The 24,037-nt window shown below is 37.0% G+C and overlaps 3 protein-coding genes across 3 annotated transcripts; all 3 read right to left on the reverse strand.

Moving 5' to 3' along the window:
- Window positions 1-7,458: 7,458 nt before the first annotated feature.
- LOC106708177 (mitochondrial coenzyme A transporter SLC25A42) lies at window positions 7,459-15,457 on the reverse strand. Its single transcript, XM_014499655.2, has 8 exons — window positions 15,267-15,457; window positions 11,009-11,128; window positions 10,327-10,453; window positions 9,773-9,961; window positions 9,198-9,377; window positions 8,783-8,868; window positions 8,363-8,546; window positions 7,459-7,964 (listed from the first exon to the last, which is right to left on the reverse strand). The coding sequence occupies exons 2-8, from the start codon at window positions 11,079-11,081 to the stop codon at window positions 7,823-7,825; spliced, it is 981 nt and encodes a 326-aa protein (XP_014355141.2). The 5' UTR covers window positions 11,082-11,128; window positions 15,267-15,457; the 3' UTR covers window positions 7,459-7,822.
- A 1,099-nt stretch (window positions 15,458-16,556) lies between these two features.
- On the reverse strand, window positions 16,557-19,736 carry LOC106708158 (thioredoxin domain-containing protein 9). Its single transcript, XM_045685373.1, has 6 exons — window positions 19,644-19,736; window positions 19,252-19,330; window positions 18,917-19,016; window positions 18,096-18,297; window positions 17,643-17,778; window positions 16,557-17,043 (listed from the first exon to the last, which is right to left on the reverse strand). The coding sequence occupies exons 2-6, from the start codon at window positions 19,314-19,316 to the stop codon at window positions 16,905-16,907; spliced, it is 642 nt and encodes a 213-aa protein (XP_045541329.1). The 5' UTR covers window positions 19,317-19,330; window positions 19,644-19,736; the 3' UTR covers window positions 16,557-16,904.
- Window positions 19,737-21,709: 1,973 nt separating this feature from the next.
- Window positions 21,710-23,698, reverse strand: LOC106708179 (E3 ubiquitin-protein ligase RFWD3). Its single transcript, XM_014499657.2, has one exon. It carries the CDS (start codon window positions 23,452-23,454, stop codon window positions 22,000-22,002), a length of 1,455 nt encoding a protein of 484 aa, XP_014355143.1. The 5' UTR covers window positions 23,455-23,698; the 3' UTR covers window positions 21,710-21,999.
- Between the last annotated feature and the right edge of the window lie 339 nt (window positions 23,699-24,037).

The raw sequence follows: 24,037 nt of genomic DNA on the forward strand, positions 1-24,037 counted from the left end.
GAACTTACGAGCGTGGCGTGGCACGTAATTTAAACAAAATGACAGCACGTCTCCAAGTTTCTAATTTAACGATTAACGGACTTTTTTTAACGGAAGTTGAATTTAACGGAAGTTAACAAAAGCGTTAACACTTTTTGAAGTTAACTTAAAAGTTAATCCGTTAAGCAAAATGTTAACTTCGTTAATTAACGATTAACGCATTAACGAGTTAATGCCCAGCTCTGTATCTTACTAATGTTTGTTATAAATGCGAAAGTTTGGATGTATGGATGTTTGTTAGAAGATATCTCCAGGACAGCTCAACGGGTTTTGATGAAATTTGGTATGGATATAGAACATAGTCTGGAACACACATATGTTAATAATTAAGTTTTTTTTTCAATTACGCGCGGACGTAGTCGCTGTTTGTGTTTATAAACTCTATTTCAGAAACAAAATCTACGTGTTTCTGAAACAGATAATCATGTTTCAGAAACAGGTAGATTAGTTTTCATAAACACATGTGTTTGTTGGTATGTTTCTGTCTGTTGTACAAAACACAAGTTGTTCTATGCGATTGTAGACGCGTCTGAACATTATTAATAAATATTACGATAGTGTGGGACAATGGAACTGTTTTCAACCGACTAAAAGAGAGACTTTTTATGTATGTTGGTTTGTATCTATGTAAAATCCAGTGTAACAACTTGAGCCTAAACATGACAATACAGTCAAAATCTGTTATAACGACATCGAAGGGACTACTCATATTGAGTCGTATAAACCGATAGTTGTAACAACCGGTGACAGGTATTAATAGGAAAGATATGTATATTCATGTAGGAAATTAAACCGCACTTTGTTTACTTCAATACAAACGTATAATATTAAAGAACAATATCATTTTTCCATCATTTTTGTATGCATAAAATCTGTAATTTTAGTTTGTTTGAAACACTTCTGTCGTGCACACACATTTTGTAACTCACGTTGGATTTTAATCAGCGTATCGTCACAATTTCCCTGCATGTGGAACTCTTCATCATTAAAAGAACAATCTTTCGTAATACACTAACAGCATTAAGACCGTCAATCAAAGTTGGCACTGTAAATTGTTCTCCCGAGTCTTTTCATTTTCCTCTTGAACTTCACGTACAAGATATTGTACCGTAGCAGCGAGCATTGTAGTGCACCAGCTACGGAGGATGATAATCCTCCGTAGCTGGTGCACAAATTGCAATAGATTGATCTACATCAATGAACTCATGTGTTTCAGTAGTAGATAAAGCAGGTCGTAATTTTTACACGCAGTGTAATAGGTGACGCTGAACGCTAGTTGAAAAACAGTAGAAAATAGGAATGAAACACAAAACATTGAAATCAATGTGAAAACAGCAAATCTACTGTTAAAACAGTAGGGTTGGTAACACTGGACTTAAGACATATGACGAAGCGGGCCTTGAGGCTACGGCATGCATGTGCTTTGTTTCTAAGAATTACAAAAGACCCTAAACTTTGTTTACTTTTACGATAATAGCCATTGACTATTATACTGTGCCAGATGTGGATACTGTTACCTATTCAAATTGTTTACAATACAGCTGAGCCGGTCGTTCTACAGATATAATTCTCCGAAAACATTAACCAAATGTGGTCGCTTAATGCGGTATGTCGTAGTAAACAATGTCGTAAAAACCAATGTTTTCGATAAAGCGGTCATATAACATTCAGCCAGGACCTTTGATTTTGGTCAATTTAACCGGTATGTTGTTCTAAACGATGTCGCCATAAACGGTTTTGACTTTATATGAGCGTGACATGATATCGAGCGTGGCTCAGGGGTTAAACACTTGATTTGCAATCTGCAGATCCTGGATTCAAATCCGGCTATTTACCAATGTGTTTTTCAAGTCTCGATTTACATACATATATGTACATCTGACGTACTTAAGATGAAGGAAAACATCGTGATGCAACCTGCACACATCTGAGAAGAAATTCAATATGTGTGAAGTCAACCCGCACTGGGCCAGCGTGGTTGACTATTGCCAAACCACTCCTAAATTAGGGTAGACTCCGAGCCCCTCAGTGGGGACGTAAACGTAGTGGACGTAGAAAGAAAATAATAATTTTTTCTTACATTGATTAATCAAATTATCGCTATTATAATCAAATAAAAGTTTATTTACTTTGAATTAATTTTAAAATCTGTGTTTTAAAAGGCGTCCAATAGATGGCGCTGTCCATTAAAGCACAGTCGTGTTTTTTCAAGGTTAAGTTATTCTTTTCTCTTAACTAGAAATGGACTTATGTAAAACTAGCTATCGGCCGCGACTCCGTCCGCTTGGAATTGAAAAAAAAACGTAATAAGTATCCTATGTGTTCTTCCACACTATGTTCTACATTTGTGACAAATTTCATCAAGATCTGTTGAGTCGTTCCGGCGATATTTTCAAATAAAAATCCATCCATCTAAACATTCGCATCTTATATATACAGAGCTGGGCATTAACTCGTTAATCCGTTAATCGTTAATTAACGAAGTTAACATTTTGCTTAACGGATTAACTTTTAAGTTAACTTTAAAAAGTGTTAACGCTTTTGTTAACTTCCGTTAAACTCAACTTCCGTTAATAAAAGTCCGTTAATCGTTAAATTAGAAACTTGGAGACGTGCTGTCATTTTGTTTAAAGTACGTGCCACGCCACGCTCGTTAGGGAACGTACCCATACTACGTGACCCGTTTAGGGGGGGGGGGGGCGGAGTCTTTAAAATACTACGGTCAGTCACGGGAGGGGGGGGGGTGGTTCAGCTTTTTGTCACGTAGTCGATTTTAATGAGAGAAATCTCGTATTTTTTCGACCTATATTCGAATATAGGGCGGTGTTTAGCGCTTTGTAAACTCACAGTTGGTGCATGGTGGTGCAGTGGACAACCTGTCTCGCGTGCGACCTCTGCGGATTCTATCCAGGAGGCTACAAGAAGTTTTATGTGTTTTGTGCATAAGACTGCAATAAAGACGAGTATGAGTCAAATTATTTTTTTTTTCAATTTTTGCCTGTGAAATGATTAAAAATCATAATTATGAATTACTACGTGAAAACTAAAGGGGGGGGGGGGGGGGGGTCTTGGCATATACTACGAATGGTCACCGAGGGGAGGGAGGGGTCGAAAAATCTTAAAAAATAGGTCACGTAGTATGGGTATGTTCCCTTAGTTCAACTATGTTGGACGGCTGTCGGCGACTCGAATGGTGAACCAACGAGTTGATAATTGATATATGTGAAGTTCGCGTGCAAGTGTGATGTATCAGAGCGTCCGGGAAAGACGTGACCAATAGGACAAAATTAAAAGAAGGTTCGAAATAGTATATTTCATTACGAGTATATAAAAGCAAGAGTATGTAATAGCCCACATTCCGATCGCTCTTCGTCCCTGTAATACGCCACTTTTTGAGCAACTGTATTAAAACAGTTTTTCCAAATTCCTGCGTTCTCTTTCCCAACTGTCAAAATAATGTCTATTAAAAAGAAAAAACCAACCACGAAGTTTTTACAAAAAAAAGAAGAGAAGTTTTTATGATTCATGCAAATGTTTCTAAAAAGAAACTCCTAATTTGTTGCAATATCAGATTTAATGATTTGATTCAATGAATTAGGTTAGGTTTCATTTTATTTCATCTCATTAAATTTAATTTTCATTTCATATCAATAAAAATAATCTACTGAAGTCTTGGCCGTTTGGCCATAGTTCCCTTTGCCTACCCAGAATGGGTGAAGAAAACAAAAAAATCTCTGTTTGTATTCTTTTACGGTTGGCGCCATTTTTCAAACATTTTAGTTAGTTGAGTTTATTGTGTTTTTATTATTCTAATAAATTGCTTAATTTTTTCGCAACTGTATTAAAAATAGTTGTTTAGTACACGTGCGGAACTGTCATTACAATTTGTTCTAACTGTCAAACCTCACCTTCGGCTGCGCCTCGGCTCGGGTAGACATTTGTCGGAACTCTTTGCAATGACAGGGTTTCCGCACTCGTAATGAAATATACTATAATGCATTCATACTTATCTCTAATACTAATGTGTTATAGAATGTATAGTCAAATTACTATTTTAAACAAGTGTCGCCACATAAGTGTGAAATTAGTATGTATAATTTTGGTATGGTTAACTGTTAACGATTAACTTTAACTTGCGTTAAATTTTCGAGAATTTAACGCTTTAAAGATTAACGAAGTTAAAATTTTAATTAACGAATTAACGATTAACGAAGTTAACTTTTCGATTAACTGTGCCCACCTGTGTATATATATAGTCAGAAAGTCGTGTTAGTTACACTATTTATAACTCAAGAACGGCTGAATCGATTTGACTGAAAATTGGTGGGCAGGTAGCTTAGAACCAGGAAACGGACATAGGATCATTTTTACCCCGTTTTCTATTTTTTTATTCCGCGCGGATGGAGTCGCGGGTAAAAGCTAGTTTATAATATTAGTAAGATAATGTATGAACCATAGTTTACGTCCTCGGACGATATGTCAGTCAACTGTGCGGACGTCTGAGTTGCCGAAACATTGTTTCTGGAAACATCTACGTGTTTCAAAACCTATTCAATCAATGCTTAAATATTTTTCTTTATTGACATTTAACCTATTTAAATATATTGTAAAAATGTAACCTTACTAATATTATAAATACGAATGTTTAGTTGGATGTTTATTTTATGTTATCTTCGGAACGTCTCAACAGATCTTGATGAAATTTGGCAACAGATATAGAACATAGTCTGGAATAACACATAGACTACTAATTAATTTATTTTTTAATTCCGCGCCGACGAAGTCGCAGGCAACAGCTAGTGTAATATTAGAAAACAAATCATAATTCTTGTATGTGATGTATTTTACAAAGAACTGTTCCAAGTAATCTTCGGAACAGCTGATTCTGACAGGACTTTAACGGGAATAGGGTTGCCAGGTCGCCAAACCTGCTAGCCGGACAGACCAGCCAGTTTGGCCGGACATTTGGGTAGAAAGGTCGGACACTCTATATTATTAAGAATTTTGTCTCAGTATTAATAGGTACAATCTCGTTTGGGAAATGTAAAAAGCCTAACAAAAGCCGGACAACCGTTTATTTTGGCCGGACACGCAATCAAAAAGCTTACCTATGTCCGGCTTTATCCGGACGTCTGGCAACACTAAACGGGAAGGTAGCAGTTGAATGGGGGAATGTTATTGGATACTTTTTTTTTTAATTCCGCGCATACGAAGTCGCGAGCGAGCGCTAGTTAGTAAATAAAACAATATATTTTTCAATGGAAATGTGTAATACACAAGGCATTGTTAACTTATATAGGAACGGTTAAAACATTCACGCACTTATATCAGGTGTCGGCACCGACTTGTTTGGGGCCCCGATGACCGATGGGCTCGAAACTAGTCGGTGCCGACTAAGAATATATATACGTGAGTGTTTTAACCGTTTCTATATAAGTTAATGATAATGTCTCACCAAAGTCTGAATAATTTAATAAGTCATTGTATACAAAATACAATTACAATTGTCTTGAGTGTTTATTAAATGTATTTTTTTAAATAAATATGGAAATTATTTTATTGAATTTTTGTTTATTGTTTAAAAATATACATAATTAATATAAAATGTCATCGTTTTTGAACTTTAACAGTACACAATTTAACTAGGCACATTATAAACTGTTGACAAAACATAAATTTATAAATTCACAATTTAATCAATCTTTTTTTAAGGATTTTTTTGTATTTTTTTTTTTGCTAACAGTTTATAATTATGTCTAGTGAGATTATAAACTGACGGAGTTCACAATCATTTTGTTAAGATATAAATAACTATCACTATTATACAATTATTGTCGTATTTTTTTTTAAATTCAAACTAAGCGTTTACAATCGAACCTGGATACGCGAGAAACATTATCTACTCCATGAGCGAGAAACACGTGTTAGAGAGACCTCCATAAGCGAGATAAATACCGCGGTCATTAGACTCACTTATCCGAGGTTAGACTGTATGTAAAGTTAATTTTTTTCTCTAATAAATTTGCCTATTTGCTTGATTTATTTCTATTACGTATAGATCTCCACCACATAAATTAAATTTATACTCTGTTCCAAAAAAAATACCTACACTTAAGAAAAAAAAACATTAATTTTGCATTTTATCACATAATATTCATGAAATCATGTTTCTGATGAAAATATGTGAAAATATCAAATATAATTGAACTTATTTATAAGCGAGAGTCTAAGGCAGTGTTTCCCAAAGTGGGCGATAACACCCCCTTGGGGGCGTTTGAAACCTAGGAGGGGGATTTAGAGGTCCAAAAAATGAGGGGCATTGACTATTAAAGTAATGAAATTGTGGTTTTTAAGTTTTAAGGTTGAATAAAAATTTTGGGCGCTCTGAAATATAATTGATTTTCAAAGGGGGCGGTGAAAGAAATAAGTTTGACAATCACTGGTCTAAGGGAATGAATTATTTCTCTCGCTTATAGTTTCTCTCTAACACGAGTTTCTCGCTCATGGAGTGAACAATGACTCTCTCGCTCATGGAGTGAACAATGACTCTCTCGCTCATGGAGTGAACAATGACTCTCTCGCTCATGGAGTGAACAATGACTCTCTCGCTCATGGAGTGAACAATGACTCTCTCGCTCATGGAGTGAACAATGACTCTCTCGCTCATGGAGTGAACAATGACACTCTCGCTCATGGAGTGAACAATGACTCTCTCGCTCATGGAGTGAACAATGACTCTCTCGCTCATGGAGTGAACAATGACTCTCGCTCATGGAGTGAACAATGACTCTCTCGCTCATGGAGTGAACAATGACTCTCTCGCTCATGGAGTGAACAATGACTCTCTCGCTCATGGAGTGAACAATGACTCTCTCGCTCATGGAGTGAACAATGACACTCTCGCTCATGAAGGTTGGACTGTAGTTTGATATATATTTATTTACAGAGTTTTTATTTTTATTTTGAACAGAGTAAAATTGCACAAAGCCCTGAACCTAATTCAATCAAATAAATAAAATGTATACCATTTCATACTTTATTCCAATTGTAATAAGATCGTAAATTGCTTACATATCACCTTTTTATAATTATTATTTTTTTAATATTTTTTTCAACTATATATCACAGAAGCTGTAACTTTCGATAACAAATAAAAAAACACATTTAAAAAATTAACACATTTTTTTTGGTACATCCTATGTAATATAACTTCGTAGAAGCTAAAAACTTATATAAAAAAAAATACTCAACATTAAGACAAGCTTATTTATAATAAACACATCCCATATAAATAAATAAAAAAGACAATGAAAATACGAAAAATCCTATAAACTTTGAAATACATAACATTTTATGAGAGATCTCAATTTATTTATATATTTTTTTGTATATAAATTCAAAAAATCAATCACCAACAATCTCCAAATCTTTAAAACAGTCAAAAACACTCATTTATATCACTTTTATTTCAAACTGCGTCCATTTAAAGTTAACTCTAATTATATAACGGCGTCCATTTGGAGACAACGCGTCCAATAAAAGGTAACTTTGTCTATTTAAAGGCAAACCTAGCATTTGTAAACGACCGCATCCGTTTTAAGGCAACCGCGTCCATTTAGAGGCAACAGCGTCCATTTAGAGGCAACCGCGTCCATTTAGAGGCAACCGCGTCCATTTAGAGGCAACAGCGTCCATTTAGAGGCAACCGCGTCCACTCAGAGTCAGTAGATATAAAGTAGACGGCGTCCACTTGAAGTGAATCCAGTAATTTAACTGGTAGAGTTCAGGAACTGTTTACATTGAATGTGAAGTTGCGCAGAAGTGTTCTGGTGAAGTCGTATGTGGCGAAGGAGACGCCCACCGCAATGGGGCCCTTCACCCAGTTCATGCTCAGACCCTTGAAGAACCCTCGCCATCCCTCCACCCTGGGGGGGAGGGACAAATAATAAAAACTCATTATTCATATCAAAAAAATTATAAACGCAATATAGAATTTTGTAGTGTCACACTCAGGGTCCTATAATAGTAAAAAAATCTGTCGCTTAATGTAGTTTTGAATTAATAAATGTACACTAAGGGACTGTGATCCTTTGATTCTGAGTACAGCAGTAAGGAGTTTACTGGAATAAAGCATTTAGGTACAGTGCGGTTAGTTGGCGGTGAACCGCTTTTGAGGAAATAAAATTTAGAACTATTTTTACAATTTCTCAAAGGTAGATTTATTTGTAACAATAGAGTATTCCAAAGTAAAAGATAATTGAATATAAAGTTAAGATTTTCTTTTACAGGAGTTGTGTTATTGTAATTTATGATTGTAACGTACCTGTATATGTGAGCCAATGTCTGCGCCATGTTAGGACAAGGGTAACTACTATCAGCGTTGCGGCGCGCAGTCTGCATGCGTCTGCGCACTATGTCCAGCGGGTAGGAGGCGGTCTGCGCCAGCGCACCCGCGCACCCGCCCAGCAATATGTTGGTCAGGCCCACTGCTGGGCTGCCGAAGTACTCTATAATAACAGTATAGCTTTGAAAATGTTCAATTAAATGTTTTAAAAATGGATTAATCGGTCGATATTGAAGACTCTTCGTGTACAGACGTTGGACGAATATTTCAAACCCATTTCGGTGAAAGCAACAGACAATACAACTTACGAGTAACTATTTCCTAAAGTGGGAAGCGAATTTAATTCTTTCACTGTAAGTATAAAAGTTTGTAGTTTTAGTTAAAGGAAGTAAAACTTACCAGTGTACCACCTCTTCAGCAGGTCGTATGTGAAGAAAGATACACCGGCGTATGGTATCACACCCAGTATGGTCGCCGGGTAGCCTCTACACAATGAATATACTTATAAATTCATATAAATTTCTAAATGTAATGTACTGTAAACACTGTCATGGCTCGAGCCTATCATGTCATATTTTTTGGCTAAGGAATCTGTTGATGTCTTTGTACATGTATTTTCCGAACACCCTGTATAAGTCCAAGCTGTATAATAGCCAAAGGTCAAGAGTTTTTCTATCGATAACACTTTATTTCTATTTACAAGAAAGGGAGAAGTTTAGATTTTAGGTTGTATTTATTTTTTCTTTAACATCAACACCGCGAAACACCGCCACTGTACATATTACATGAAATAAACCAAATTAAAAACACTCACCTATACAATGTCCTTATACCTTCGTCCCTTGCGACCTTAATGAAAACAACCCTGAGGGAGCCATATTCACTCTTGGGGGAGACAGCCATGCGCGCCCGCGCCAGGTCCAGCGGGTATGTGGCACTTTGAGACGTCACCCCCGCCAGGGAACCCACGATCAGAAACCGGATGGGGTGCTCCCTAAGTGAAATACAGAATCACTCAGAGACGCTAAGAGCCCCCTTAATTAGTAATTTAGAAGGATAAATCTTTAGAGTGACACTCTTATTTAATTTAAAAACTAAGGGCCAATCAAAAACGTTATTTCTTTTTATTTAAAGTAAGTTTGCACATAACGAAATAAATCTACAATATTTTATCATAAATAAGATAGGGGGTCTCAAAGTAATAGGTACCCCCTACACCTATTGTTGCAGAAGTCGATCAACGAACATCTAGATTTTTTCTTAAATAAAACAGAGAGGTCTCTAAGTGATAAGTAGGAGGTACCTATTGTTAGGGGGCGTCTATTAACGACTTTTATTTATATCTATATATTTTATAAGTGAGATTGGGGGTGGTTGTAATGAACTAACTTGGCAGCCTGCGGGGAATCAACTCCGAACACCTTCTTCCACTGCTCGTGAGCGGCGAATTGTATGGCCGCGTATGGCACTATCCTCGCCATGGTGGCACTGTTGCCACGCCATAGTGCCATGACACCCTCCGTCCTCGCACTTGTCACCAGGAACTGTACCGCCGCTCGGGTTGAGTACGGGATGTCACTAATAAATTATTCAGAGTTATACATATTCGCTTCATGAGGTACATCTGCAACTGACTCTGTGTAAAATAGAGTACAAAAAATATTTATTGTCCCAGATGCGGAAGGTTGAGGACCGCACTATGGAAGGAGTTAAGACCTATGTCCACTAAACAAATAGGTTATGCTTTTCGAAATGATTTCGATCTTTAGATGGATTAAATTTCAAACAAATTAATTAGAAATGTTACTTAAAAATACCATGAATAAGGAAAAAAAGTCCGAGATTGATGAGTCTTCTATATTTTCTTCAGTTTTGTCTTGCAAATGATCTAAATTTCCCTTTTGACTTCTTCAATTGTGTGTATAAGTCGTGTCGTCTCTCACCTGGTCTGGAACCTGATCTTGGCGCGGTCTAATGGCGCGATCACGGTCTTTGCGACCGCGCCAGCCGTCGCCCCCGCCGCAAGTGATGTCACCAACAGCAACCCCCCGTTCATTTGTCGGGGGGTCTCTGTTACAATTTAATAATTTCAAGAATTGAGATATATGTCTGACTAAACTAGTGCATTATAAATAAAAATTATAATTTTAAAAAGTAGTTTGAAAAGTATACTTTTTTTATCACTTAAATATTTCTAAATTTGAAAACTTCAGTATGTATGTATGTATATAATTAAATCAATTTGTTTTATTAGTATGTAATTACAATAGTGTATTTTTCCAAAATTCTAAATCAATATACTTAAAGTAATGTAACTTAACAAAGTTAATTCACTAAGAACTTATCCTATTTGTTAAAAGAAAAAGTTTTTTCTTTGATATAAAGCAATCTTTTCAATGTTTGTTCACAAAACACAAACTTCATCACAAATGAAGTGTTTTTGATTTAACATTGTAACGTATTTTTACTACTATTAACTTAAATGGAATGAATTTTATATTGCCAATTTTATAACATTATATGTGGCTGCAAAATGGCAGGATATAAATTTGATCTAGCATCTAGGGTTTTTGCCGAAACCAGTATCATTTTCAATTAGGTAATTTGTGCCTGTAGTATACTGACGTCTGGTATGCGAGGTCCTGTCCTCCTGTAGGAAGCTGCCGCGCTCGCCCACAGCAATGGCCCCGCCGCCCATGTTGGACAGCTGGTCACTATCTACCACTCACATTGACAACCACTCCTCTGCAACATATTGTTATGTTATCTACAAACCGTTTAACCCCTTTATATATAAAAACTAGCTTTTCTAGTCCGGGCGGAATAAAAAAAAATAGAAAACGGGGTAAAAATTATCCTATGTCCGTTTCCTGGTTCTAAGCTACCTGCCCACCAATTTTCAGTCAAATCGATTCAGCCGTTCTTGAGTTATAAATAGTGTAACTAACACGACTTTCTTTTATATATATAGATATAGATATAGATATAAGTATATGAATAATTCTTTCAATTTATTTTCATTTATCTAAGGACATCGTTAACAAACGGTTTTTAGATTGTAGACGGCGATGTCTAGCGAAAATAAAATTAAAAATAAAAATTTCGACGCTGTTTTTTTATTGTATATCTATAATATTCTGAGAAAATATATACTATAGCTATGTACCAATGTAAAAACTTTATTGTTGAATTAACTTTTCCCGCGACTGCGTTCGCGTGGAATTAAAAAAAAAACTTATTAAATAATCTACGCTTTCCTACAGACTATGTTCTTCATCTGTACCAAAATATATAAAGATCCGTTGAGACGTTCCGGAGATACCTTCAAACAAACATCCATCTAAACATTCGCATTTGTAATATTAATAAGATGGATTTTTAACAATTATTATAATAATGAGAATTAATCATAATTTTACACAATTGTCCGCAACAAGTCGCTGTTAAAAGAAATAAAACATTAGTAAGTTAAAAAAACTTTGCTAACTATGGTTTCAGTTGGCATGTCACACGAAGGCGTACTCTCATCACCGACGTGCCTACTAAAATGCCAAATACCGTGTCACGATTTTCATAACTTCACAATGAAACTGTAGCCATTTTTTAATCATCTGTGATATTGACAGTTGCTAAAATTATCATCTTTTATCATTAAAAAGACATATATCGATAAGAAATACTATCATTTTAATCATTATTACTTGATCGTTAAAACTACGAATTGTATGACATCTCACTCGTCAAAATAGGTTCAATTAATTATAGTAGGGGAGGCGAAGCAGAGATTTTGGGACAGTAAAACTTAAGGGGGAGAACCTTGCACCCAATTAAGTACACCTTCCACAGCTCTCTCTTCAGCACAGAGGGCTCTATATGTGACATATGTGGTAGGATAACCTGGTTAGTTACAAGATGAGGAACTTTATATTTGACAGCCACGCTTGAGTAAATACAAGAATCCCTACTTCGCCTCCCTTACTATTATAGAAGTCCCAACTTTATAAATGCGAATATTTGGATGGATCTTTATGAATAAGTATCTCCGGAACGGCAAATTAAATCTCGAAATTTGGTAGATGCAATATCTGACAGAACACATAGGTCACTTAACAAAATCTTTTTTTAATTCTGCGCAGCGCGAACTCGCGTTTAGTGAAAAATATTCGCGATTCCTCTCCTGAATCATAAAAGAAATTCTACATTCAGATAAAATATTGATAACAAAGCAATTACATTTATAGCAAAACAGTAGTTACTCTTATCACAAGATAGACAATAATCAGATGTTTGAAGTAAGAACTTTAAACTATCACCATCTCTATCACACTAAGGGAAATATGCAAAATCAATCTATGCCGATATCAATCAAAACCAAAATATATAATACATGCGTTCTCCCATGCCTTACATACGGATGTCAAACTTGGCCTTCCACAGTCAAAAATAACTTAAAACTTGCAAACTGTCAACGGCATATGGAACGAAGCATGCTTAACATAAAGCTACAAGACAGATGGAGAAATGTAACAATAAGAAAAAAAACAAAGGTAAACGATGTCTCCAAAAAAATTAAAAAAATTAAGTGGAATTGGACAGGGCATATCATTAGGACAAACAAAAGAAAATGGACTAAAGACATCATAGATTGGTATCCCAGAGAAGGGAAAAGGCAAAGAGGACGACAAATAAAAAGATGGGAAGATGACCTCCCAAAAGGATGGAGAAGATTAGCGCGCGATAGAGAGGTGTGGAAGAAACTAGGGGAGGCCTATGTCGAAGGACATCCTGACACGCAACTGGATGCGGAATAACTAAAACTGTCCAAATATTGTTATACAAATTCTATGTGTAAAGTATTCTTAGAATATAAGTTATAAATATTGTAAAGTGTAACTGTCAGTGAATAAAGGCTTTATCTATCTATCTATCTATCTAACTGTCACCCGCGACTCCGTCCGCGCGGGATTAAAAAAAAACGTTATAAGTTGCTTATATATTCTTCCAGACTATGTTCTACATCTGTGCCAAATTTAATCAAGGTCCGTTGAGCTGGAGATACCTTCAAACAAACATCCATCCATCCATCTAAACATTCACATTTATAATATTAGAAAAGAAGTAAGATTATAAAGATGGCAAACAAGCAAACGGCCGGCAATTCACCGAAATAGCGAAGCGACCGTTGCCCATAGACATCCGCAAATGCAGATACGTTGCCAACCTTTAACCAAAGGAGAATTTACGCACAGAAAGAGGATATTTCAATCAATCACAAATCAATTTCCCCTTCCCATCCTTTCCTAATAGGAAAAGGGTGGGAAAGGAAAGTGGACTAAAATTATACCTACCGCATGCACACTGCATGATAGACTGTACGTGGGATTACTTCCACTTGATGCTTGTCTTCTGTGTGGTCGTGGTATTTCACCGGGCAAGGCTCATTCGTGCACCTAACAAATATTGTTGTTGCTGAATCAACCACTGTTAAAAGTGCTGTTATGTATATGGGTTTGTATGTATGTAAATTCCATTGTGACTGTCTACAGCCCAAACCACTGAACCAATTTTGAAGAGTGAGGTGTCATTTGCATTGTACACTTCACCGGAGTGTGATAAAGGGTCAGTTACTTTTATTCATTTTATAATTGATATTTCATGTTATTGAAACGAAGTTCCTTATCGCGCGTTATGAAAGGGGGTTAGACGGAAAAAATTCTTACGAAAAGTTGTCACGACACTTTTTGCTATATCACCATGGCAACGACGTGACAATATATAACGAAAATTCATAGAAATAAAATGTACTTCTTGTGAAGACTTAAGTTTTTTATTCATAGAATAAACATTGGTTCCTTCACTAATTAATTGAAAGGAACTTCGTTTCATCCGGGTGTCCCAACACACCTCTCAAGTTTTAATTTAACTGTAGGGAACATAAAAATAATAGTAGAACTTATTCATTTCTACTTCAGTTTACTTTAAGAGTTTATTACAAAGACTGACCTAAATTTATTATCAATTTGTCATGTTTTATGACACAGCATATTTTAGATGTTAATGATCTTTTATATGTAAATTATAATCTTACTAATATTATTATTAAGGATGTTTGGATGGATGTATGAAGAATGGTTGTCTGGTAGAAGGTATCTGCGGAACAGCTCAATAGATCTTGATGAAATTTGAAACAGATGTAGAACATAATCTGATAGAACACGTGGGCTACTTATTCAGTTTTTTAATTTTGGGCGGACAGGGTGGCAAGCGACAGCTAGTATTAAGATAAAATTCATTGAAATGTTAATTTTGTTCCAGTTAATATTTAATGAACCATCTTTTGTTAGATTGAACTTGGTATAAAAACAAAGTAATTTTAATGATACGATCTTTTTTTTAAAAAAAAAAGGTAAAACAAACAATGTTCATGTTTAAGATTGTTTTAGATGTTTTATTGTGATTATAAATAATAATATATTATTAATGAAAATCAAACTAATCTTTTCTAACATCTTAAATAATTATAATTGTAATATAAAATCTCAAGGTAATCTTGTAAGAAAACAAAAGTTATTTATAAAACAAAAAAACTGCAATTAATATCTTCCCTAAGTAAGTAGCTATTTTCAAGTTTATAAAAACATTATTATAATATTTATAAAATGTTTTTATAATAACTAAAAAGCATTATTATTCAATCATTTGCATATTTACAAAACCTTAAAATTCTTATCTCAAACGTTTTGTTTTTAAATGTACGCAATAGATGGTACAAAGTCTAGGTCGCAACCTTGAAATAGGTTCTAAGATTATATACATTAATAACCAACTAAATCTATATTTAGACAGCCCTATGTGAACAAACAAAATCATTTTTACGACTTACTTGAAATTCCTGAGTGATATTCAATACTTGAACAACTTTGAACGCTTGAAAGATTAAATTTCTAACTAAAAAGTTGCACTTTAATAATCTTGTATAGCACACAAACACTTTTTATACTTTCTCAAACGAAAATAATTCAAATATATTGTTTACGTATTTTAATTAAACAATAATTGAAAATACTATCCCTATCGCGAGAGTGTGGGAAACTGAGTGAAGTACAGATTAAATAGTAAATTTATGTAACTTTTTGACAGTAGCTGTCTGATGTTACAAGATTGCCATAAAGATTTTTTCATATTCTACCAAAATACAAGTAAAAAACATTTAACATTCTAGTAAGCATTTTTAATAAATTCCTTCCAGGTATGGTTCCAAAAGGAACCATACATGGAAGGAATTTATTTGACCAATAAGGGAGCTGCCGAATCTTTATCATAATTTCGTAATTCCATAAAATATCACAAATGGTGGTAAAACATGTAGGTTAATTTGCTAATGTATTTAGAGTTATCTATTTAAATAGTAAGGAATTACTACAGAACTCAGGTCGTAAATTGCAAATCATTTGCTTGGAGTTACAACATGGACTACTTTCGGAAGAAGTTGGGAAATTTTTCCTCACTGGTAACATTGAAACTTGAATACGTTAATGTAAAAAAAAAACACCGTAAGACATGGGTCTATAAAACCTGAACAGTTATTAGAAAAAACACACCGAGGTTAAGGCTTAGCGCCATCTTTACCCGCCCACCTCAAGTACGAAGCTCGAAATGCCTCAAGACAAACAGTGACTACTCAGTCATAAAAAAAAAACACAATCTTATGTGTTCGAGTTTTGTTTTGAGCATTATTATTTTCGTAGTAATTTATTTATTTTCTAGGGACTTAGATCTGAGGGGATTTGAAGAGGAACAAAATCAAAAACTTTAGTTAGATATGAAACATTATTTATTAAATACAGCAGCAGTTATATGTTTTTTTTTTGCAAATCAAAGTAAAAAATCAAAATAATAAATGACTTATTTTTTGAATATAATTTCCCTTTGCTCGTAACATCTCTCCGAGTTTATCTCACAAATTATAGGTACAATAGCTGTCGCCCGCGACTCCGTCCGCGCGGTATTAAAAAGAAAAAACATAATAGGTAACCTATGTGTTCTTCCAGACTATGTTCTACATATGTGACAAATTTCATCAAGATCTGTTGAGATGTTCCGGAGATAACTTCAAACAAACATCGAACTAAATATTCGCATTTATAATATTATATAAGTAAGATGTACATGTACTATGTTATAAATAATTCACTGAATAAACTTAAAAATTTTACTAATATTATATACCCGAAAGTTTGGATAGACATAGTTTGCATAGTATGGAAGAAATCTTAGTCTACTAATTTTTTTTTAATTCCGCGCGGACGGAGTCGCGGACAAAAGCAAGTGCATATACAAAACCATTTTCATACGTGGTTTTGCATAAATTAAATTATAAAATCAAAAGAGTATCAACAAAAAAAGGCACATATTTCCTTATAGAATGACTAAGGTTGCCATTAAAAAAAAAACTACCAATTTAGTAGTTTTTCACAATAATTTGTAAGCGTATTATAAAATGGAATATAATAATAATTGATCAATCGCTGAAATCTAGATCCGAGTCACTGTCTTGTTTATCTCGTATGGTCATCTTGGAGTGTACAGTGAGAGCGCGCTGACGTCGCGCCTCCGCCGGCGGCACCAACAAGTCACCAGAGTACTCAATTACATCTGCCCTGTTATAACATGACAAAGAACTATAAAAAGAGCAGTTATCGAAGAAGGTAATTACAGGACAAGGTTGGATCCGATCCGGAGACCTACTTTTAGTCCTTTCTCCTATGGAACAGATGGAAATGGATATTAAAAAGAAATATTTTCCACTTCCTGTGCATCTTCTTCTGCATAGATTAAAAATCGGCAAAACATTTACAATTGCGGATGTCTATGGTCAATTGCCTGTTTGCCATTTTATGATATAAAAAAAAAAGAAAAAGACTTGAGAGGTGTGTTGGGACACCCGGATGGAACGAAGTTCCTTTCGATTAATTAGTGAAGGAATTGTAATATTTTTTTTTTAATTTTTTTTTAAGTCGCGATACCACACTGTTCAATGCGAAATAGAAATGAAAATATCTGGCTTGCTTTCTATAAGAGAGAGAGAGACAGACAGAGAAACATGAACGCCCTTACTAAAGCAAAAAGTGTCGTGACAACTTTTTGTAAGAATTTTTTCCGTCTAGCCCCCTTTCACAACGCGCGATAAGAAACTTCCTTCCAAAAAGAATAAATCGGTAGACGTAGTGGGAATAAGTATAAATATAATATGTAATACCTGGCTATCCTCCACTCCAGTACTTCAGTTGTAAAATCATCACAATTGCCGAGGTCAGTGAAGCCCACAATGAAGTCTTTGGTCTTCTTATCCTTCACCAGCCCTATGGTGGGCAGCACACGGATCTTGAGACGACCTGCAAATAAGTGTTAACAACATTTAATATAGTATAACTTAAAACTAAATAAATAAAAAAGCTTTTTTATTATCTGGAAACTTTAGGTTAACATAGCTATGAAAATAATTAGCTGTCGAACGCGATTTCGTCTGCACAGAAATGAAGAAAAAATCTCCTCCTCCAGATTATATTCTACATTTATGCCAAATTTCAACAAGATCCATGCAGCCATTCTGGAGATACCTTCTAAAAAAATATCCATCCATACATCCAAACATACACACACAAAAAAATGACAGCAGCATGAAATTGTGTTGTATTATTTTTCCACTAACTTGTAAGGAACGGTGCTCGTTCCACATCCAGCTTGATGAACCTCGTCTCGACATGTTTCTTGGCGAGGGCCTGCAGGTGCATGTCCACGATGCGGCAGCGCGGCGTGTCCGAGCGGTAGAAGTGGCAGACCACATTCTCACTCTTGTTGCAAACACCAAAGAACTCCTTCTCACCGTCTATCTCTGTATATTCTCCATGACCCTGGGAGAAAAATATTTTATTTCTGTAATGGAAGGTGGCAAAATAACGCAGTAACTATACCCATAGACATTGCTAACAAGTTAAATGGTTGTCAATGCCTTTGGTCAAAGCATAATTCAATTTTTGTTTCAAAAAACTATGAATGTCTTAGAGATCTTACTAATATTACAAATGGGAATGTTTGGATGGATGAATGTTAATTATTACTTATCTACAAAACTATGTTATTAGATCAATATATATTGATGAAGTTTGTCACAGATGTAGAACATAGCCTGGAAAAACAAATAGGTGATTTTCTAAGTCTTTTTTTATTTTCAGGCGGCTGAAGTAGTGGCCGAAAGCTAGTATAGAAATGTAGCTATCATTTAGATACTACATTGATTTCAAGATGGCTCATGTACTATTTACATTTATTATATACTAACTTTTACCCGCGACTCCATCCGCGCGGAATAAAAAATGCACACAATATAAAAAAGTTCCTATGTCCGTCTCCTAGTTCTAAGCTACTTCCCCATCAATTTTCAGCTAAATCAGTTCGACCTATCTTGAGTTATAAATAATGTAACACGACTTTCTTTTATATATATAGACATATATCTTGTTATTTGCATACATTAGCGAGCCATTCCTGCTTCAACTTGGCTCTCTTCTTCATCTCCTCAATGCGCTGTCTCCGGATCGCCTCTAGATCATTGCTGTCCATTGCATCAAGTCTGCACAGACACAAACAGTACACATGCTAATAAATAAAAACAATACAACGCAGATTGCAGTACATGATATTAAAAACAACACCAGGTATATATGATAAAAATTTAAATATGCATCTTTTTGGAAACGTAAAAATTTTTTTTTTTTTTTTGATATAGGCAGATTTCAAGATAGAAACATGAAGTAAATTATATCTCCATCTAAGTCAGTTTCACTACATATTCTATGTGATCTTACTTCTCCAGCTCACTGTCCAGCTGCTTCTCCACTGTCTGGGCCACATGCTGCAGAACTTGCTCCATTGCTAAGATAAATACTGAAACAATAAAAACTTGTCAATAATTCACTATTCAACTCACCATGCAAGTTCACTTTACTACAGATCCATATATAAGTTATAGAGGGGACATTAAAAGCACTTTCCTTCAAATATCTTAAGCATATTTGCATATAATAGATAGTATGTCTATCTTTGTATTTAAATCTTTGTTTTGGCGTGAAAATCGTAGTGATACTGAACATGATGTGAAACTTCTACAGATATATTGGCTTATAATGAAAAACGCCCACTGCCCATCCCTTTAAAAGTTGTCCGGTTCTCAAACTTTGAGACGCAAAAGTTTTCTGACCTAACAGAGATGTTTGACTGCTTCTGTAGACTAATTTGTTCTTAATCGAAGTATTATATGCTATTATTATTCTTGGAGATACATGTTTTATTTTGAAAGTTTTGTTAAAATAAACCGCAAGACAATGACCTCATATATGCGCCGCACACATGTTACGCAAAACAGTAATAACTCTTTCACTTACCTCTCTACTGCAATAGAAAATGTTTTGATTATATCAAAAGATGTGAAATTTTGAATTACTTTAAAAAATACAATTCTAATTAATCAGAAACTTTGAGAAAATAACTTTTGTTTACAAATCTTTGTAAACTTCGCGAATTAAATTACTTGTCAAACCTTTTTTTCTTTATTTGACCAAAGAGTATGCAATCCTATTTCGTAGTTTTGTTTGACGTTTGAACAAAGATGCTAGTATAAAACAAGGATAAAATTAACATACTGAAATTCGCGTACTTTTTGGCTAATTTATAACTAAAAATTTATAAATTTCTTTATAATTTTGTGAAATTGTAAATAGATTATTAACATTGTGCGTTTCCGGTAAATTCCACTGATGAAATGTCTTGGTATCTCTTTTTTTTCAAAAAGAATGAGAGGGATGACAATATGTTGTGACAGTAGAAACTTTAGCGGATACCGGAAACTCACAATATTAAAACCTTTGAAGAAGTACTTGTAATTAAGGCGATTACAATGAATGCTTTGTTTTTACTAATTTTGGGTGAACTGGGAATAAAAAACTCAATAATTAAGAATAATCGATAAATAAATTAAGCAATGCGGGGAATCAAAATAACTAAATAACCCGCAAGAATATTGATATAACTTAATTTAAATTGCGATTTCTGAATAGAGAATTTAATGGGCCACTTGAAAGTTTTGCATCGATTGAAAATTAAAATGCAAATCGTAAAAAGACCGTCCACTGACGGGAACGATGGTGCAGTTGTTAAGGCACCAGATTTGCAATCTAAAGATTCGGGTTCGATTCCCGATATGTTCTAATGTGTTTTCACATTTAGGAACACATCAATGAAAAACATCTGTAAGCATTGTCCGACTCGGCCGGTATAATACCAGGGCCACACAGAAGACGGTCATTATATGTCAGTGCGTACCGGAGGTCTAATTTTAATCCTCAAAAAAGTGGATTTTACAGAAGGAACTCATAGGAAGGGGAAATATTTTTCTGTGTGTCCCCTCCCCCGTGGATTCTGCATTTGAGGATGTCTATGGGCAACGGTTGCCTCGCTATTCTTGCAAATTTAGGTCTGCTTGCTCCTTTGCCACTTACGTACTCTTTGTGATAAAGGAAATCATGTCAATTCAATCTGCACATATCTTCAAATAAAACAATATATTTAAGTCACAATTTTACTTACTGAAAAAAAAAAATGAGGTATGAATGTTTAAGATAATTCAAATCACTAACTTATATATCAACATATTAGTTATGTATATTATTATAGTCAGTCAGTTAATCAGAGTTACTTAGATCCATCAATAAAACATATAATCTTCAGTACATTACTATGAAATATACAATAAAACAAAACATTACAAATACAATAGAAATATTAAATAATTTCTACAAAATAAATGCATTATAATAATTCAAATTGACAATTTCTTATTTATCTCTAGACACCGGGCCATCAACAGTAACATTAATTTTTATTATTAACATATTATCTACATAAGACCTCTTTAGAAGTTGGCAACATTATTAATGTTATATATTTTTTATTGCTTAATTTTCAATGTTTCCGCTATATAATGAGGAGAACTCGTAAGTTATATTCAGATGTGATTCAAATCAAAATATGTGATCTCTGTCTGAAAACATGTAAACCAGAAACTTTAATGAACTTCTAATTTGATGATGTTTTTAATTTAAAAAAAAGTAAAAAGTTTATATCTCAAATGTAAAGTCTAATTTTAAATTACATGAAGTTGTTTTCTGTACTTTGTGGCTTTTCAATCGTACAAATTATTGTAAAGGAATTTATCCCTTTTTTATTTAATTGTGTTTTTAATGTAACCTGTACATTATTTGAACAAAGCTATTTTTATTAGGTCTTATTTAAATTAACTGTATCCATGGCACATTTGAATATCAATTTTTTGTCCATTGGTAAAATTATCACTGGTTAAAATATCCAATATCTTCAAGTCTTTAATCAAATCACACCAACGTTACAAATATTTGTCAATAACACAACTAGTAACACTATCAACATTATAACCATAGACACAACTATTGTTTCACATGCACTGTAGTCACATAATTTGTCAAACATTCACAACGTCAGCACTTGTCAGTCGGTGTGAGTGGCTAGAAGTCGGGCTTGTATCACGTGGTGGTGGTGATGGCCTTGTACAGTCTGAGGCGCCACTCCGAGAGCGCGGCCAGCACAGTGTCCCCGTTGAGCTGCAGCGCGCACACGTCCAGCGCGGGCTCCGCGGCCGGCAGCGACACGGAGCGCGCGCCCTCCAGCCCGTGCAGCCGCAGCGCCGCCTCGCCCTCCGAGTGCGCCGCCGCCCACAGCGCGCCCGGCGCCCGCACCCACGCCGCGCGCGACATCAGCGTCGCCCGCCCCGACCCCGGGAAACTCTGCTCCGGCTCCAGCGCCACCTCCCCGCCCGGCGCGCTCGCCCGCAGCCGGCACAGCGCCAGCCGCGCCCGCTCCGTGCCCCCCGGCCGGCACGACACCAGCGCGCGGTGCGACTCCTCGTCGTAGCTCAGCGACATGAAGGGCCCCTCCAGCGGCAGCGCGCGCGGCTCCCACTGCCGCATGTTGGCCACCCACAGCCAGCACGAGTTGAGCTGGCACGAGAGCAGCCCGTACTCGGTGGAGCGCAGCGAGACGACGGGCGACATGTCCCCGGGCGCCGTCAGCCGCTGGATGTAGTGGGCGGGGTTGCGCACGTCGTACTGGTGCACGACGCCGCCGACGCCGCCCACGTAGAACTCGTTGGTGCGCAGGTGGTCCCAGGAGCAGGACCAGAGTGGCAGACCGCAATGCACGGCCAGGCCGGGCACGCCGCGCTCCACGACGCGCGCCGCGCCGTCCAGCCCCGCGCTCAGCAGCAGGTCGCGCGGCTGCGAGTACGTCAGGTCGCGGATGGGCTTCGGGTGAAGGTGCACGAACTGGCCCGCCTTGTTGTCCACGCAGCTCACCTTGCGGATGCCGTACCCGGGGAACAGGTAGTTGACGCTCTTCTGCGACACGTACAGCTCGTATGTGCGGCAGTTGTACGTCATCACCCGACAGCCGCCGTCCTTCGATATCTCCAGGTTCTTCTCGAGCGCGAAGCGCCACGTCTTCCTCACGGGCTGCTCCTTGGCCACCTGGGGCTTCATCAGCGAGCTCCGCAGCACTTCCAGCTGCATGATGCACGCGCGATGCGCTATTTTGCAGTTCTGCAGCTCGAGTTCGACTCTGCTCTTCTCGGTCTGCAGCGAATCGACCTGCTTCTGCAGGGCGGTGATCTGCGAGGAGTCGGCGGCGACGAGGCGCTTGGCGTAGATGAAGCGTATGTCTTTGAGCGCGGCCTTGCTCTTGCAGGTGGGGCAGGTGCGTTCTCGCGAGGGCTGGGCCTTCAGCCAGCGCTCGACACACTGCGCCCCGAACAGATGACCGCACTTGAGCGCCACCAGCCGGTGTTCGCCCGAGTTGCCCCACGTATCGAGGCAGATGGGACACGTCTCGCCGTCAGTGTCGTCGTTTAGTTTGGGCGATGAGAGCTTGCGCACCTTAGCGGGCGGCTCCTCCAAGTCATCTTGCTTGGAGTCGGGCAGAGACATCAAACTGTTAGACTCCTCGTTGGTCAAGTTGGGGGTGACATGATCGGAGCGCGAGCTCTGCGGCCGCACCGAGTCCGAGTTGTCATCGAGTGTGGCGAGGTCGTATGGGGCTATCGTGGGAGGCAAGTCGGGCCGTGTGACCTCCGTGTCGTAGTTGGTGCTGACCAGTGAGTCCTCGCTGGCAGGGCCGAGGGCGAGAGCGTCTGGCGGCGCGCCGGGCGGCGTGCCCGGACTACCGGCGAGGCGACGGGCGCGCCGGGCCCTGCGGGGTGCTCGTGGCGGGGACTCCGCCTCGAATAAGTTAGGACTACTCGGCTCCGCCTCGGTGGGCGAGAGCGATGGTGTGGACGAAGAATCGCCCATCTCACATTGAATCTACAATAATAATTACATTATTTACATTGTGAAGTGTATCTTACAATGTTTGTATGTAACTTACTTGCTTGTGACAGATTTAGAGCTAAAAAATTTAATACTCATTGAAATGCTATGAGATTCACAGAGGTAGATTTTGTTGACTGGTGCAATACCACAACCTCACAGAAGACAGTCATGAGTTTACAGTCTGATGAGTGTGGTGCTG

Source organism: Papilio machaon, chromosome 29, assembly GCF_912999745.1.
Source record: "Papilio machaon chromosome 29, ilPapMach1.1, whole genome shotgun sequence".
In the NCBI taxonomy this organism is placed as follows: Eukaryota; Metazoa; Arthropoda; class Insecta; order Lepidoptera; family Papilionidae; genus Papilio; species Papilio machaon.